This window comes from Aptenodytes forsteri, unplaced genomic scaffold (genome assembly GCF_000699145.1).
Source record: "Aptenodytes forsteri isolate BGI_AS27 unplaced genomic scaffold, ASM69914v1 Scaffold184, whole genome shotgun sequence".
NCBI classification, from domain to species: Eukaryota; Metazoa; Chordata; class Aves; order Sphenisciformes; family Spheniscidae; genus Aptenodytes; species Aptenodytes forsteri.
The window spans coordinates 2,981,153-2,999,934 of NW_008796078.1; the positions used below are offsets into that span (position 1 = coordinate 2,981,153).

An 18,782-nucleotide genomic window follows, 5' to 3' on the forward strand; every position below is an offset into this window, starting at 1 on the left:
TGCTGTTCCTGTGAGTCCACTAGCTAAGCATGTTCCACTGCAATACGCAGGGCTTTTAAAAGGCAAAGAAATTCACATTGGTGGGTACTATTAGTGGTAACCAGATGTCACAGTTAAAGAGAAAACCATTCAGTTTTCTAAGTACAGCTTCTAAATTTGGACTGGGAATATTAGAATTAGAGAAAAAGAGACTGAATCAATGTTTACCAAGAAGCTAGCTGGGGTTCCTTCTGGAGACAGTGTCAAGAAAGCAAGGGGGAGACAAACCCACAAAGCAAAACAAAAACCAACCAAACAAAAAAGAGGTTTTACCAACATCTCTAGAACTTGAATATTAATAGAATCAAACGTTCAAAAAAGATTCAGACTAACATTTGTCTACCTCAGGATTCCTGTCTGCAAATATTGAAATTTGGCATGGCTCAACATTTGCTTATTCACAGCACAATTACTCACAGTAAATGCTAAATGGAAAACATCTCAGCATAATCAAGCTTTATACCCCTAAAAATAAATATAATGATTTGGTCGGCTGTTTGAGAGAAGGTAGCTGGGCTACCTGCAGAAGAAATGAAAATTTTCTTTGCCTTGTTACATTAACATACAGGAGTCACACAAAGGTAAGATTAAAGATGTTAAGTTTCTTTTGAAAAAAACTAGTCCTGGGAATGATCAAACCAAGTATGGTAGACCAATGAAGATCAAAATAAAATGCACTTTTGGACCCACACAGAAAGATGAGCTTTCAAAAACATTCCATGTAGCTCTAAAATGTATGTATTCAAACTAACAAATTACTACCTAAGACTTCCAAGAGAAAAAAGAAGGTGGTGATTTTTGAGCAGAAAAAGAATACTGTCTTGATCTTAATGGCTCTTCTTTGTTTGAGTAACAGTAACTTTTGAACACCTGACAGGTTCACAAACATCAGTTGTCTATACATCAAAGAACCAGCTGATGGCAGACATTACTCAACCCCCACAGTACAGCAACAGCTTTCCCTTCATCTTGCCTGGCCCATCTGTCCAATACAGTTTATAATGCTAATGTTCCAAATAACAACTTGGAGACCAGGGCTACACCACTGAGTTTCTCCTGGACAACACCACTGATTAGAAGAACAAAGTTTTGTGGAGACATGGATATTTTCATGTTGACAAACCCACAATGTAGAAACAGCCATGCTGCTGAAAGCGTGCTTTTAGTCAGATTATCTCATGTTGCTCAGGACAGTGGCATAACTAGAGGAAAACGTTTTGGGGCTCTGCACAGTCCTTAAGCTAGCAACAGCTACAGTAGCAAAACCTGTTTATTTTCATTCTGTATGAAGGTTTGTCTACAAGCTCTGACTTGCGGCTCTGTCATATTTTGTGGTGATAAATTACAAACTATTATTACCAACCGTCAAACCCATACTGGAAGCAACTGCTCTGTAGCTGAATAGGCAGTATGTCAACTCCCCAGCTATCACAATTTGTCATTTAATGTAATGTATTAACTGGAATTCCCATCAATTCCAATCTAGACTAATACGCTAGACTGAACTGCAGTATCAATATCACCCTTGTTGCTGCCTCTGCACAGGGACAGTAACTCACATCTGTAATGAAACTCAAGAGGGATCGTGAATCAGAGGTGGAGAGGACAGACATGAGGATACATAAGTCTCTAGCAATAATGGAAAGCAAGTAGAAAGAACCCAGAGCTTGTTACCCAGAGGGGATCAAGTAATTGCAGGAAGTTCCTCAAATAGAGAGGAAGGTAAAAGCAAGCTACTGGGAAATGGAGGGGACTAAAGTGGAGAACAAATGCCAAGAACTCCTTACTATACACATTGTGCTCAGCAACAAGGCACAAACCCTATTTTAAAGGGAAAAAAATCTAATTCAGATTAAAATCTGTATATCAAAGAAGTGTCTAAATATTACTATCTTTGCTTTTCATAACAGCACGACTTGCAATCTTGCTCATATTTAAGTATGTTTAAGTGTTCTGATGAATTGCAACCTATATCTTGAAAAGAGGCAGAATAAAATTAATTCTTTTAGAACAGTGCTTAGAAGCATTGTCTCAATGAAGGCTTTGCTTGAGGCAGAAAAGCTATGGGATCAGTTTCTGTCTCTGCAGGCACTGCCTGAGTTACTGTGGGCAAGTCATTTAGTTTATCTGTCCCTCAGGTCTCCATCTGCAAAATGGAAGTAATTTCCCTATTTCGTAGGGTTTTTCTCATGGGGGTGTGTTTAAGCATTCTCATATGACAATGATCTTCATACATTGTGGTGAGGGACAGAGAATAAGAACCTGGGTAGTACCAAATAAATAATACAGAATAAATTACTACATTTGAACATGTGAAAGTTAAAATTTTAACTGGGTTATTAAAAATACATTCTCAATTGTATTAGTAATAATAATTTTACCTGAAAACCTGGAACAAAACAAACGCCTTGAGAATCAACAATACTCCGTGCCATTTTTTCTGTTTCATCTACATTGGTGAAAAGATCTGTAAAGATGCATAAGTCATATGCTTTTATTATTTACTTCAATTTCTTCATATATTACTAAAGAGAGAAAAATCCAGGGTTAGACTATTTCCTTTTGTAATATTCTTGAACTACATGTTCAAAGGGAAACGATCGCTTCTCCTGTATTTCATGTCCATCAGTCACATTAAAAAAAAAAAAAAATCCTATTCAGATGAAGACTAAATTCAAAAGGATCCTTTCATATCTGTTATGCTATAGCCTTTTAATCTTCACATCTTGTAAGAGGTCATTAGCTTTCCAAACAGACATAAATGGGAATTGAGAATGCTAACAATGGCACCCTCAGTATGATAAAAACCTAGATTTGCAAAACATAAATGTTTTTTCCCCCCAAAGATGTTGTTATTGTCAGCCCAAGCACCAAATGACTACAGACATAGTCCTTAATACCCATGATATTTTATCAGCACCCTTAATATTTTTACAAGTGACTGACACGTAAATATAAATAAGGTAGGTCCTAATAACACCTCCTTGATAGACACTACTTTTATTCTTTGTCTAGCTGGATGTCTCCTTTCACAACTTTACAGACATCCCTCTTTAGCTTGTTCTTTACCCACATCCAGTTCTTGTACTAAAACCCATCTTCTGTACTTTTAACTAATAATGTCCTTATATGGCCACATAACATGTTTTGACAGAAGACTAGAGGTCTCCTGTAAATGAGAGCTATTGCTTTTTCTTGTCTAAAAAGTAAATTTTCCTATCAAAGATAAATTAGGTTAATCTAGCTCAATTTATCTTTGAAAAACCCATCTTGGTAACTTACCAGGAGTTTCAATTTACCTTTGTAACCTTCATACATTTGTTTAAAAGCTTTGGAGTCTACTGTGCCCAGACTAATAAAGCCTAAGTCACACCTTTTCCTTCTTGTTGTATTTGCTATTAGTGAACTATATAGAGTACCTCTATGTCAGGAGAGAAAATGAAAAAATTAAGTAAGATTGACTTCACCTTGAAATTCCACATACTACTTTTTCAAAATTCTTAGAAGTGATCTGATCCCACTAAAAGAAGCCCATTAAATTGTCTTGCTGCAGAAATTCCTATTTCCAAACCTTTACCGCTATTATATGTCTCATCTTCATCCATGTTGAGCCTCACCATCCTTACTGAGGCCATTAGCTTACCTTGTTTTGGCCCAATTCCTTCTGTAGAGCAAAAGTTTTACCCTTCTCTTTATTCGTAAAGCTGGTAAAAGTTTCTGAATTCTGCTTCTCTGTAATTGTATTTCCAGAAAATAAAGGTCTTACTTACTAGAGAGTTTATAGCAGCATGCCTATTTTTTTCTCTCTCTCTAAAACTTCCTCAATTTTTGCCTGTGGTAACAACTGTAGGTCACGTCCATTTCACTCCTGGCTAGCTAAAAATCCTTTATGCTATTGCTCTGCATATACCAATAATATCCATTTTAAGTATGGATAAGTTCTATATGGTTAAGTATCCATTTTAAGTATAGAATTTGAAGTAGCAAGCTTATATATGTACCCCTGATATTGTATCTGCAGCACTGAACTGTGTATTGAATTGAGTAATTTCCTCAAAAGACTAGAGGCTGTTATTCTCTAGGCTCAGTCAAATGTTGAATGATGAAGAGCTGAGGACCAATCTGAGTCACATTTAATCCTTAAGGGCACATTCACGAGCATGTATATGCACATATGCAGCAGAAGTTGACAACTTCAAGAAATACGGAATTTTGTGGTAAGCTTCAGGAAAACCTTTCCTAGATAATCCAAAGTTTGAGACACCAATTCCTTTTTTGCACCCTAGTAAAGGTGTACTAAATTTCTACATAAACCAAGTAAATAGTTTATTAGAACACTCAGAAAAGTTGTCCTATAAAAAATCAGTGGTTTTGAACATCAACTACTATAGAGCTAGTATTTTCCTTAGTCTTATAAATGTGGAACACAAGTCTCTTCATTACATAATAGTCACATCCAAAAGGCACATTACTTCTATGTGAAGCAACACACACAACACCGTTACTTTTAAAATAAAGTTCTTCACTTTATTTTCATATAGCCTGTTATTAATTCTGAGATGTACAGCTAGAGATCTCTCAAAAGCATTACAGCAACTGTTTGTGGAATATTGCATTTACAATCATGCTACCTAGACTTCATCAGTAGTCAATTTCTGTGCTTCTCCTCAACTGAAAATTCAAGTCCAAATACCCTAAAACAGCACACATCTAACTTTAGACAGGTCTCCTTTACACCATTTCTATTCAAGTCTGGATACCAGGTTAAAAAAACAAAAAAAAAAGGCATCAGGAAGTTCGTCATGCTCAAGAGAAAGCAAGTGAGGAGTAAAATGTTTCAGGAAAATAAAAGCCTACATAGGTAGGAGGGTCTGAGAGGCAGAGTCTGAATGGGGAGATGATTGTGCAAACCAAACTCTCTGCAGTAAATACACTCAGCCCTACTAACGAGACTGTGCATTTTCCGCTGTCCAAAACGTGTAGTCTAGTTTCTTCAATTATGGATAATAAAACCAAGCCCAATAACATAACTAAAACCCATAAAACAGTTTCTTAAGTAGTAATGTATCTTACCCTCTATAAAATTAAAGAACTACTTACTTATATCCTGAGCCCATTTTATGGCAGTGCCAATGTCTGAAAGACAGCCTTCAGTTAAGTAAACAACTTCTTCCCCAATCTTCCAACCAATCAGTGGATACAGACCTTAATTATTTTCCAAGAAACAAAACAAAACACCTAGTTAAATTAAATGTTTCCAGAAAAACATATACAAGCACGCCCCACAATAAACCCAACTAAAAAGAAGTAGTTTTTATTCAATTCCTTTGCAGAAATCAAGCTAAAAAAAAAGTACTAATAGAGGTTAAACATATTGTTTAAAATTTAGTGATGAAATTACAAGGGACTCGAACAACAGTTTGTTAAACCAAAGTTAACCTAAAAAAAAAAATTCACTATCAAATTACAACACCCCCCCCTTAAGCTAAAGAGAAGAGCTATCTGCACCTACTTTTTTTTTTAAATGAGAAGAGATTGTGTAGACTTAAAAATTTATCAGTGTTTTCCTATTTATTTTCAATCTATCTAATTTTCCCCAATGGTTTCTAAAAAGTCTGAATTTACTTCCCCAAAACATAAAACATGAAGGCTGGGCTTTCAGATGGGAAGCACTAATACTAAAACAGACATATACACAAAACAAAAAAGGCAACACAAACTTAGAACATAGATCTTATTCATAAAAGAGGATGAAAGTGATATACTTTTTATTCCTTTTTCAATACGCAATGCTTCCTCACATCGAAAGCAAAAAAAGAAAGCAAGTTTCACAATTTGCCCAATCTTGTCCCCAACAAAGGCTACTGCCAGTTAACTATAGCATTTTACCAGTATGTTTGCCTAATATAAACAACAAAAGAAACATCCAAACTCATTAAAAATATCTGGTGACATACTTTGTCTATAACTGTGAAAGATTAGCACTTCTATGGTTTACATGATGGGATTTGCAGGAAGTTATGATTTCCACCAAATAGTTTTGGCTTCACAGTGACTCAAAAAAAATTTCAATGACTTCGAAATATTTTTTTCCTTATCTCAGAAGAAAGGCAGAAATACATAGGGCAAACACTGTTAGTTTCTTTGAAAACACAGTACAGCATTTTCAAAGAGCTGTCTGCTTGAACATACTATTACATTAGAAATAAACAGCCAATAATGAGGATAAACCTGATGATTTGTTCTCCCCTTTGCCCCCCATGTTGAAACCTTAACAAAGAAAAGGGAGACATACTACTTAAAACTGTCCACGTGAATGCAAAGACCTTCTTGTCTGATATCTGTATTAGTAAGGACATAGCACAAAACTCCTGCAGAGTACTGCTTTTAATGCTAAATCAAAGACTTTGTTACCTAGCTGAACAGTGTATGTTCTCCAGCACTGCAGCTGGACAAATGGTTTTTCAGGTCACTCGGTAAGAACCTGAGCATTCAGTGGCCACTGCAATAAAAACTTCACCCAACCCAAGTACTGTAACTGTTGGAGTGAAGAAAGCACCCAGACCTTACGGGACCCTGCTCAGGACTCAGAGGTCACGGGTAATGCAACAAAGGTAAATGAGTCCAAATAACCACAGGACCAGAAAAGCATCAGAAGGATCTAGGGATTCTCTCTATTTTCTCAAGGTGACTTTGCTGATACACAAGTGTCTCTCACAGAATCGTCTCCAGTTTGCTTGCCTATGTCCAAAAGAGTGGCGTGGTAGCACTAGTTACTTGGTTAGTGCTGGAGGCACTCTGGTGCTTACAAGGGAAAACAATTAGCAGTAGCTATTCAGATTAAAGTTTATATTTGTCTCTTGAAAGGAAAAGGTGATATGCATGTCTCCAGACCCTTGGTGCAGGTCTCCCTTCCAATCTTTATTTTCTACCAAAGGTGAAGCTGCAAAGCAGCAAGACCAAACAATTCCTTGAGCCAAAAGTCCTAGAGAAGGACAGCTAAATAGGGACAGAGAAGTCCAGCAGGTAGCCTTCCTAAAGATGCTCACACCAGAATCTCCAGTGGTGTAAGATAATCTATCTCTAGGGAACAGATCAACATGGCACTTGGCATGACCACAGTTACTAAGAACTATCAGACTGCCAGAGAGGTAGATTTAAAATCTACACAACGTTTCCATCATTGAATTGTTGAGAAGTGCTGTTCTCAAAGGAACTTTTTTTTTTTTAAACTGTCATATATAGCAACTAAATGTAGATCAGAAACTAGAACAGCAGCTAATGAATAGCTTGCACAAGGATGCTGCAGGGATTCAACTTGCAGTCTTAAATACATATGTCAACTTTAAAAATTGAACACGTTACATTTCATGCCCAGGGCACTGAGAAAGCTAGGTACCTAACTTGTCTTACTAACCATACCACACGACAGCCAAAGAACATAGGGAAAATAATTTTTAACGTAAGTAACAGCCTAAAGCAGTAAAAGTTTCACAGCAGTGCCTTAACTCCTATCAGATCACAATAGCCATATATTTTCTTAAAAGAAAACAAAATGGAAAAGCCTTACAGTATGTTTTTGCTATTACATTTCCACAGACTACATACATCTGATTTCTTAAGTAAAAGTATCATCGTAATGACATCATTAATCAGCCTAAAAAGCATTTGCATTCATAGGGAATTCAGTGTCCGTGCTATTAAGTTCTGACACATCTCCTGTATTTGCCAAGGTCCTTCCAGACTTTAGCTGGTAAAAGTCTCCTTAGCACACTGCTGTCCTCCTCCTCAGCCCCACCCATCCCATTTTAATTGTAGGCTTCCTGAAATTAGCAACTGTTTAAAAATATGACAGACAGAGAGAGACTGCACAGGCAAATTTACTTCAGTATCGCCTGTTGCTCTCTTGACAAATAGCCACCTATGACAAATTAACAAGCTTGACAGACCACAGATGTTCAGAACGATAAAGTTTTAAACACTAGAAACACATTGGGGAGCCCATTTCTAGTATTTTACAAGAAAACTAATAATTGCTAATCCTGCATTTTCTCACTGCAGGTACTTCCAAGCACAAGGGCTCAAGAGGAGGAACTTACAGCGACCCACTGGAACATTTTGATGTGAGAAGCCAGAGGACCAATCCCCTTTTTCTCCATTCCTGTACTGTATAATACTGCTATCAAGAACAGGTGAAGAGAAAAGAAAAAAAAAAAAAGAGGAGGGATGCAGGTAGCAGACATAATTATTAGTGATGTTACTTAAATTCTGTTCTTGAGAAGCATATTTCAGGATAACCAAGATCTACATTTCTAATTAAAAATTTCCAGTCTTCTGTTCTGAAAACACTTTCAAGCTCTTTTTCTACAGCTGAAGACAGAAGGAAAAGCATAGCCCTGTTTTATCCCTTTTGGTACCCTCATCATTAACAGCTGTCAAGTAACGTAAAATACTCTAAAATTTCACTAGCTTACCTCTCCGTGATGCAAAGAGATGCTCTCCAGTATTCACATTCCAAAAACAACCTGTTCCCATCGTCAGTTTAACATCTCCTGGGTGAAAGCAGCATTCTCCAAACATGGCTGACTGCTGATCAGCTACCTGCCGTACCAACAAAAACAAATACAAGTTAGCTATTAACTACCAGCCTACAATGCTGCTGGATTTTAAAGTACCAATGCAAACACTTCGGAGTCCTGAATACAAATAACCATTCAGAAAGGAACTGAGCATTAAGGGAGGACTCACATACAATTCCTTAAGTCTTTGCAGGCCATTCCAACAGTCAGATTTATCACTAGAATCAAATTACACCAGGTTTGGACACAACGTGAACGTCTGTAATATTGCTTGCAACACTGAGAAATGTGTTACGAAAACAGAAGAAATATTTTATGTTTTAGTATTTGACGAGGATAAACGGGGCATTCGCAATGCCAGGGAGCAGAACAGAGTAGGTTGGCTTGAACTCCTCTTCTCCCAAATAGAAAGTTGACGTTTTGAGATCTCACCTTCCTTTTTCCCTGCTACCCCTCCTGTACCAAATTATTCCATGCTCAATTTTTCAACAATGATGATGGTTATTAAATGTATTTACTTATGTTTGTGCCTTGGTGAAACAGTAAATTTACAGATAAATTGAGTCTACAATTCTTTAAAAATAGCAAGAGAAATTCATGTTGGATAGATGACATTTTTTCCATTTAGCTCAATTCAAGCCGATTTTTCTACAAGTCATCACTTTACAAGAATAATGGGTTTTTCTTACCCAAATCCTAACTACTGAGGCAAGAACAAGTTATTCTCCATTTATTTTTAGGGAAAAAAAGAAATAAAAGGTACCACAAGTGGATCTATTAACAAACACTCTTACATTTGTGTAGGGTCTTACTGAAGTCAAGCCAGGATGTACATTGTACAACTTTATCTAGAACAACTGATTCTAGAACAACTGATCTAAGCCAGCGAGAGAGACATTACCAGAGCTTAGAGCAGAACCCAGCTCTGTTAAGTCCTACGTTCAGTGCTTAATCATTTGGTCATCTAACCTTAATGGACCTCAACCTCTAGAAATTCCTTCCCATTCCTCTCTCTTCCTTTCCCCCTAAAGTTGTAAACTGAGTTTTTGTAGAAAAATTCAACAACCAATTTTACTGTAGTTAAGTCATAGAGAAGGAATAGAGAATACTTACTAAACAAGCAAGTATTAAATCAAAGCTAGATAAAAAGAATATAGGTACAAATACACAGATTTAAGTAAGACAACATTTTCACTCACCACTGCCATTATTGGAATAGGTACCCCAAATATTTCAGAGTCAGCTGATCCGAAGTTGAAGCTTAAAATAAATGTTATGGAGAAACATCACAACACTAAACTGACCTTTTTGTTACAATGAAATCTAGATATATAAGGCCTGGGTCTGCATCACATATGAAAAGTAACGCTACCGATTTATTTTAAAGAAAGCATTAAAACTATCACTTTAAGAAATACTGATAATAAAAATAAAGTTTTGGATGTAGTGTTAAAAAAGTACATCTGCAGAGAAAAAGAATTTAATTTTTTTGTGTATATTACTTTGCCTGTGCAGATTATGTAGTATTTTTCTAAAGGCAATTAATTTAACAAGTATCATATTCTTTTAAATATGCCTTCATAGTTACCTTGTGTCTTTCACTGGAGGATAAATAGACATCGGAATAGAAAGTAAATTACACAAAGTAGGATTCCAACATTTCTGAAATAATATGGAAAAAGTAAAAATGTCAGCAACTCTCTCAGAAGCACAATAAACAGCAACAACATTTTTTCGGAACAGCACATACCATAAAGGGCTCAAAAACGCCTGTGGCACTGGCATTTGAGTAATCTGTAGCATACACGGAACCTACCGTGAAAAAAAGAACAAAGTAAGATTTCAGATATCCAAATACTTAAGAGTCATTTTAAACATACTTTTTCTTTAAACATCTCGGTGGCTCCCATGGAACATAAACTGAGTGTCTATAGGCAAAGTCATAATGATACAAACGAGCACACAAACTTTACCTGGCGCTCACTGTAATGTGTATCTATTAATTACCTTATTTTACCCTCATGAAACTGGCTAGAAGAGAGCCGGTACTTTTGACAACATGTAAACACTGACTGCATCACTGTCTGTCATAATCTATCCAATTGCTCAGGCATTAGCCCTCAGGACAGAAACTTGTAATTCTTCCACATTTGTAACAATTCTTTGTTCTTTTTCTTTCATGGGTATTTTTCTGTAAAAATAATCAAGGCCAATTAGTTCTGGTAGTCCTCTTTAAATCTTAAATGCTTAAAAGGTTGATTACAATGAATAATTATTTCCCTTTCTGACTGCCCTTCCAGGCAGGCCCAAGGAATAGTTAATTCAGAAGTTATTTTTTTTAAACAGTAAATATATTACAATACTCATCAATTATAAAAAAAGCACAAATGGTCAAAAAAGTATTTGAATTCTAGGAAATATCAATGACAGTCATGAACATCAGTACTTAGATTCCAGTATATTTTATTAATATTTAAGAGGAACTGTAAAATTCACCTTTAGTCAATCTATTTAGTCAATCTATACAGTAACCACGTGTCAACTGTTCCAAAGCAGCAGTTATTTTTTTTGGCAGCTTCTTCAGCCTGGGAACAAATATACATACAAAAAAAGTATTTACAACTGGGTACAATAAAGAGGAACATATTTCCTGATTCCTTTTCTCATTTTCTTCATGGTTAATGATAACATCCCCAGAAAATAAGTCTCTGCCAGTATTTCTTCTAAAAAAGGGCAAATTGGCTATATAAGTAACGTTATCCTACAGTTCATGCTCCTAAAAGAGAATACCCACAGTTTCTTACAGTTGCTGCTAAAGAAAGAAAATCAATTAATCTTCTACTGCGGTGGCATCGGAGCCTTAAGATGGGAAACTTTATAGCCACAATTATAACAGCGGTGAAGGAGTGGTGAATAAAGAAAACAAGGTCCTGCATACTGCACTTAAATAAAAAATTAACAGAAATGTAAGAAATAAGTGTATTTTTAAATATATGCTTGAGAACAATAAAGACAGAGCCATCATTTTCTGGTTTATGATGGCTGTAAAGAGTTCAAAATGTTACTTTCCTTGGGATTTTTTTCCCCTTTAAAATGGGAAATTCAGGTTTCATCCAATTTCTACTAACTGATACTGTATACAACTACAGAATTCAGAGAAAGAACACACAAACTAGTTCACTCAAAACATGACTGTATACATTATTCTCTGTAACTAAAAGCCATGAATTTTTGAGCTTCTTGGTTTGATAATCACGTTTTAAGTATCAGTGCCTGACAAAATGTGGGAGAACGTTCATCTCACTGAAAACTCAGCAGCTGCATAACCTTCAATTCTATAATCCTCCAAATTCACACCTCACATTTTCAACAGGTCCAGCCAAAACATGCCAGTAAAAAATTATACTTGACCTTCTCAATAGTTAGTTTTGTGACAGAAAATACCAGACAAAACCAGACAAGATTTCAGGGTTTCTTTACACAGGGTAGAAAATTGATGATAACCATTTTCTTCAAAAATAACTTGAAAATTAACATAGAAAGTAAGATGACTGAAGCAATAAATACAATGGGAAGAAACAAGGAAAATGGTAAGGATTAGAGCAAAGAATACAGTAACAAATAGCTCAGTGCTCACTAGTCCATTAGATTATTCCAGCACAACTTATTTTACCTGTAGTTTCCAATTTACACTACAACAAAAAGCAAAATAAATTGCAGTGTTTGATTGTTCAGTATGATATTATTTGTGAAACTGTAAACGCTGAATAATGCAGAGTGGAAAGATAAGAGTGCCAGTTGAAAATAAATACAATTGTCAGGCAAAACCAGAGTGCAAACAACTTTAAAACGAAGTACAATTACTAGCTGTATAATTATATGAAGTAAAATAAGGCTATTTTATTATGTTTCTTATGTATGAAGAAAACTTTTTACTACTACACATTTCCAGAATCAGAGGAAAAAGTTGTATAAACATGAGTAGATATTTTGGTAGGCAGGCTTTGAACATTAACACAGATAAAAGTCTTTCATTCTGGTTCTTTTGAGGAAAAGAACAAGCAAGACAAAACGTAGGCAGGCTTGAACATTAACACAGATAAAAGTCTTTCATTCTGGTTCTTTTGAGGAAAAGAACAAGCAAGACAAAACTGAAGAGGTTACAACCAACCTAAGTCACTAGCCATTATTATGACTTAAGAAAGCTATTATTTTTCCCTTTCCAGCTTACCTCATGTATGTTTTTAAAAACCCATGACAACTTCATAGAAGTTTGTTGTGTTGAAAAAGTAAGAAAACTTGGTGCCAAATATCGATCATTCCCAGTCAAGAAATGAAGCACTGTAAAAATAACATGGACTACCTGTTTCAAAAGAAAACAGTTACTTAATTTTTAATCTCTCCCTTTAAAGGTTTCTGATCAATTATCTTTAAAGGATGACAACACAGATGAAAGCTGCTGACGCGAGATTAGATTCAGAAAGCTAAAATTCTGTTAGAGAATCCTTACACAGGACTTCAACAGGTAGCCTTCCCACAACAAATACCACAGGAAAGAGCAGCTGCACTCAGCAAGTCTGTTTTACTGACTTCTGCTGGCACGCTGCTAGAGACTGCGCTGCATTACGAAGACAGGTCACCTATATGAGCACAATGCGCGATGTGGGTGACAGCGTCACATGCTGTTACTCCAGTGAAAGTTCTCCTACAGTAGACAGGCTCGATCAGGTTTTACGAGATTAACCAGAATTTAATCATTAATCAAGTTTCCATTCACAAAAGAAATCAGTGGCAAAACCAAGAATTTAACTTCTTATTGTGAGTGTGCTAGTTAGTTTCCACTTACAGGAAAAGCAACTTCAGTTTTTCCACTTAGAGCAAATCTTTCTCTTCCAAAACTATGAAGCACAAGCCATAAGCAGCATAAAATGTACCTTCCATAGATAATCTGAGCAAAGAGTACATTAAAAAAACCAAACAAAAAACCCAAAACGCTGCCAACCAAGAACTATCTACACCCAAAAATTATGCTGTAGCAGTGTTAACAGGCAACATTTTAATACAACAAAGAGACTAAAAAGTAACAAAATGTGTGCTAGACCTACAGATATCTTTTCCCATAATTAATTACCTTCAGGCTATCAGTACTGCATTTTTTCTTGGTACTATTGTCCATGCTAATCTTGCTCAGTTATATGTTTTTAGGCTACAGCACATCATATTAACATGTTAACAGGACACGTGCAGTATTTTGTATGTTGCCCTCACTCTTCATAAAAATGAAACAGTTCTAATATGTCCAAGCAGTACCTAGCTTGTCACAGTTTTACCTTCAGCAGAAGGGACTTATTCCAGGAATTCACAAGTTCAATACTTCTTAAGTCTTGCCAACTTATGAAATTATGAAAAGGTTTCCCTGTCCTCCTGAAAAACAGTATTCGAACATTCCCATTTAAAACTACAGAACATACACTGCCCAAAAAATTCAACATCAATCACCATTTCCAGTCAGGACACTTAACACTAGGTCAATTCCTAAAATAAGTGCGTATCCTCCTCGTGGATTCGAGGAATTAGTAATAGGCATGTGGACATTTTGAGTGTGAGGCTTCTCACCAGAATTAAAAAATACATATGTATTCACCTCTTCCAAACTACTAAGAACAAAACAAAAATGACATACACTTATAAACCGTTCTGAACTGCTGTAAGGTGTGGCTCTGCAAACGCAAGAGAACATGAGTGACTGACATTTGCTGCTTTCAGGTTGTGACTTGACTGAGTTCAACATTTCTACAATCTGCTTCTATGAATACAAATTCATTTTAAACAACACACAATATACACACTTGTGCCATGTAATGAAAGTTGCTCTCTGCGTTGAGATGCCAAGACCAGCAATTTGCCTCATGTGAAGTCCCGCAGCTAAAAAACAAAAATAAACCACACAAAAAAAGCATTTATTTGAAGAAACAAACAAAACCACAATATATTTTCCAATATAACTATAAGACCTATGGAATACTTAGGAAATTAGTAATTTAAGAGAATATAAATCTCTACAGACTGGCCAACTAAGCGGCTAGAGCAGTGAAATATCAGCAAACTCTGAGTCAGACCAACTGATTCCGAACCAGCTGAATAAACCCATGTATTTTACAAAAGCAGTTGTGGCACACTGACCCTTTCCACCTTCTGAAAGGCCTGTTGATACTTTACTAGAACGGTCCCAGAGACAGGCAGGCAGGTTACATATGCCTATATAATCAATTAAAACCGGCATTTCACAGGGGTGAATGTGAACAAACACACAAACAGAAGGAGTAAGTACCTTTACAAACTTATGGAAAGAAATTCCATAAAGAAACAAAACTAGATTGATTCTGTAGGCAGCAAAGAGATTAATGTCAATAAGCCATGATTTTTTGCATCACTTTAATAATGACGTGTCTTCACCTTAAATATTATATTCCTTAAGCAATCTTTCAAAATTCCTACGAACAAATTTGCTTAAACCACATATCACTGAATGCAACAAAGTGTACTTCAAATTCAGAAGTATGAAAATGTACATTTGGGTATATAGCAATTTTGCTGTTAAACCTTACCTTCAAGTAACTGTTACAGAACATTTTTTCTAATATATATAACTGTAAATAATTAAATATGTCCACAGCTATTTTCAAAGCAACTCTGGTCAGCTTCCCAAGTGCCTCCATGCGTGCTTCCAGAAGCAAAATTATGTGAAAAAAATATACATTAAGAAGTTCCACTTAAATGATTTTGTCCAAAGCACTGTTAACTCTGAAGGGCTCTCAGTCCCACTACTTGAACAAATCACAGGTTAAGGAGGTCCTGCTCATACATGTTCTTATGTTAACTTTCATGTGCAAAGTTACTCATTTGCGTAAGCGTATACTGCAGACTCTACAACCGACAGCCTCTGAGTGACAATTACAGAAGGGGTTTCATAGAGAAAGGACATGTCTTGCTCCGCCGACCTCTACATGTGCTTCGGCGCCTTCCCTTACACTGGTCCTTGCATTCACGCAGGCAGTGGTATCAAGGCCCTCCATCAGCTGAAAATTAAATCAGTGCTTTCGCAAGGCTACCTGCTCCAACTGCCTGCACAAGTGCTGCTGGTAGTGGGAGCATACGGGAGGAGGACCTGGGAGTGGGTGGCTTGGGAACAGCAGTATTTCTTTTTTCAGTAGCAGCTGGGTCTAAACTGAAGGCAAAGCCATACTAGTACTGCCACAGCTCACTGCGGATTAGAGTGGCATGTCTTACTCCTCCCCATCTCCACAGGCTGCAAACTCCCACCACTTTTCCCTGTGACAACTATCATGCTCTCTAGACCCCAAAGAGAGTAGAGCTAACTGCCATTAAAGAGAAAAACAAAACAGAAGACAAAGCACAGATACTTTTCAGCTAAGCTGGTGAGCTAAGCTGTCTCCTGGAATGGTTGAACGAGTACCAGAGTGCAAGATAGGGGTGGGACCATCCAGAAGCAGTTTCCACCTTTAGGTAGTACTGAACTACATCAGCTCATCCACCCGCGCATGGAATCACATGTTTTAGCTGCACAAGCCCTGTAAATTGAAGTGCTCCTATGCCTTCTTTCTGCTTCCAGACAGTCATTCCTGCCCCTGGTACCACACCCTCTCTTGTGCTGGCACAAATATTTGTGAAGCTCTGCTGGCATAAACAACTGCACAGCAAGTTGACTCAGGAAACTGCTCTGGACTTGAAACAACCCTGTAAAAAAGGAGGGTGGACTGCTTCTTTTGACAGCAGCGTGGGCTTATGCTCACTTACATTACACAACTACTTAAAAATGACTTGCTGACAGTGCACACAGCTTGGCCACAAGAAAAGCTTCCCCTTTTAAAACCAGCTGAAAAAATCTTGCTTCCGAGATTTGCCCCACAGAATGGGAGTGGAGGAAGCTAGTAAGGCCGTTAGGGGTTGAGGTGGAATTGCTGTTCTTGTGACAGAACAGTTGTGGCTGCTGAGAAAACAGAACAAGAGCGTAAAATAATCAGCTGCAGCTTACACCTGGTAATGGTTACTTCCCCTGTCCCCTAGGCTGCCTTCCAAAGGAAGAGACGAGCAGTTTTGGCTTGGAGGCAGAGCAACACTTGGAGACCAAACTGCAAGAGGGGCTGAACAGGAAGAACTTTAGGCACTGAAAGAGAGTATGACGCACACACACATGACAAGGAGGCTGGGGCACTGTGAGAAAGTGAGCTGGGGTACAGCCGACAGGTCCACGGCATCAGCGTGGCACAGAAGGTGATCCATGCCGGATCGCAGAATGCTGGAGCTGGTATAATGGGAAAGCTGTGGGAGCTGTAGAGAGTAAGCGTGCAGTTAGAGCGGAATCCAGAAAAGGGAGGGGGGAAAAAAACTTCAGAAGTTTGGCAGAAAAGGGAGTTGTGCGTGTTTAGCGCGTGGAGTACTAGGAAATTTTAGGCTAAAGTACAAATAGAAAAGAACAGTAATACAGAAATCGGATGGTAAGAACTGTTTGTAGTTTGAATGGGGAAAGCGGGAACATCAGGTTGTAATCGAGCGAGCATAACTATGCAGCATCCTGCTTTCATTCTCGTACACTCATACGCACACACAAAGCAGCAGTAGAATAATGGGGAATCGGAAGGGGAAACAAGCCTACCCTCTGTTCGTACACAGAGGCATCTGGAGGAAGGAGGACAGACACTGGGGAAGGATACATATACAAAAAGCTAGAGCAACAAGGCGCTGTCACCGACACGTAAATCGAGTATGCACGCTCCTTCTGGTTCTACTTCAAACCTAATCTGGCCTCACTAAAAGACAGAAAGTGATTGAAGTGTCCTATTTTACATAACAATTGAACAGGCCTTAAAGCATGTTGTAGACCTGTTACTCAGTGATGAATTTTCAGTACTTTTTAAAAATAAAGATCTCTTATTATCTAATTAACTAACTTTACTAATTTTAATGAATAATTAACTTCTCAACCTTTATAAGCCATTACCTTGTACAGCCTCTTTTACTACACCAACAAACTGATTCCACAGCACTTCAGGATCTAATTCGACCCAGCCAGGACGAGGATAAAGTGATTCCACCTGTTCATGAAAGACACACAGCATTGTTATGATCTCTCATTCACAGAAACCAGCATTCTTGTGAAAGTTTGTGCAAACACATTTGGGTTTGCTTTTTTTTTTGTTCTTAATTTTCTGAATCAACTGCAAGAAGAGAAACAACAGCGTTTCTCACTTTTAAAACATGGTTGGATGTGGGTGTGTGATCTCTAGAAGACCTCCTCGGTTCAGAGGGAATAAAGAAGCCCAAACCCTCAGGAACTGGGGAGCCTGTAAACCCCTTTCGGGGTTCCAAACTGGAAACTAGGTTTCTCAGAGAGCCTTTTGGCTCTGCTGCTGAACTCGGACATCGATGCCTCCGAGCAGCTCAGTAGCAGCGCGGCACAGCAGGCCAGGGATCACGCACCAGATGGGCTTCCAACGAGAGGGAGGGTCAGCTCCACTGAGAACATCCCCTTCCACCTCCGAAAATCCATCGGATTTCTTACACTTCTCCTCACTGCCATCTTTTCGTTGCAATAGCTAACAATAAAAAAGTTAATTCCAGAGATCGTCTTGATCCCAAAATCACGAGCCATGCAAACCAAAAGGAGCCTGAAATTCACACTCCAAAGTTAACACTTTTACACAGCGCTGTTACATAACGGGACGTGTGTAAACTCAAGTCCTACGCAAGTCTCAGCTATGCCCTACTAACAAAAGCCGTTTTGTTTGGAGAGGGATTAGTCGATAAGCGACTAAAGCAAAGGCAACAGGGAAAGGTGGGCGGGAGCAAACGCTGAGAGGTAAGGGGGCGAGCGCAATGGTGTTATCCCCGTGGGGCTCCCAGCCGGGTGGGGGGTTTCGTTTCGCCCAGGCTGGTCTGAGGGCCCTCGGGAAGACGTCCCCATCCGACCCGGCTCAGGGGATGCCCGCGCACCGGGGAAAGCCAAGCTGGGCGAGCACCTGTGAACGCTTCCCATGCCGAGCCCCGACCCGCGCCCCGCCTGGGCAACCCGCCGCCTCCCCGGGACGCCGCACGGGTGAGGGACCTGGAGAGCCGCAGGGCAAAACCGCCCGGCACTCGGGG

General features: G+C 38.2%; 1 protein-coding gene across 1 annotated transcript in view; it reads right to left on the minus strand.

Moving 5' to 3' along the window:
* Positions 1–18,782, minus strand: part of GK5 (glycerol kinase 5 (putative)) — a 34,226-nt gene that overhangs the window by 9,487 nt on the left and 5,957 nt on the right. The window contains exons 3-14 of the mRNA XM_009286726.2: positions 18,035–18,235; positions 17,641–17,734; positions 14,468–14,543; positions 13,949–14,042; positions 12,850–12,981; positions 11,130–11,203; positions 10,369–10,432; positions 10,207–10,280; positions 9,818–9,878; positions 8,514–8,640; positions 5,140–5,244; positions 2,421–2,506 (exon numbers count right to left, since the gene is read on the minus strand). Of these exons, the coding sequence (XP_009285001.1) occupies positions 2,421–2,506; positions 5,140–5,244; positions 8,514–8,640; positions 9,818–9,878; positions 10,207–10,280; positions 10,369–10,432; positions 11,130–11,203; positions 12,850–12,981; positions 13,949–14,042; positions 14,468–14,543; positions 17,641–17,734; positions 18,035–18,235 (1,188 nt within the window). The remainder of the gene's footprint in view (positions 1–2,420; positions 2,507–5,139; positions 5,245–8,513; positions 8,641–9,817; positions 9,879–10,206; positions 10,281–10,368; positions 10,433–11,129; positions 11,204–12,849; positions 12,982–13,948; positions 14,043–14,467; positions 14,544–17,640; positions 17,735–18,034; positions 18,236–18,782) is intronic.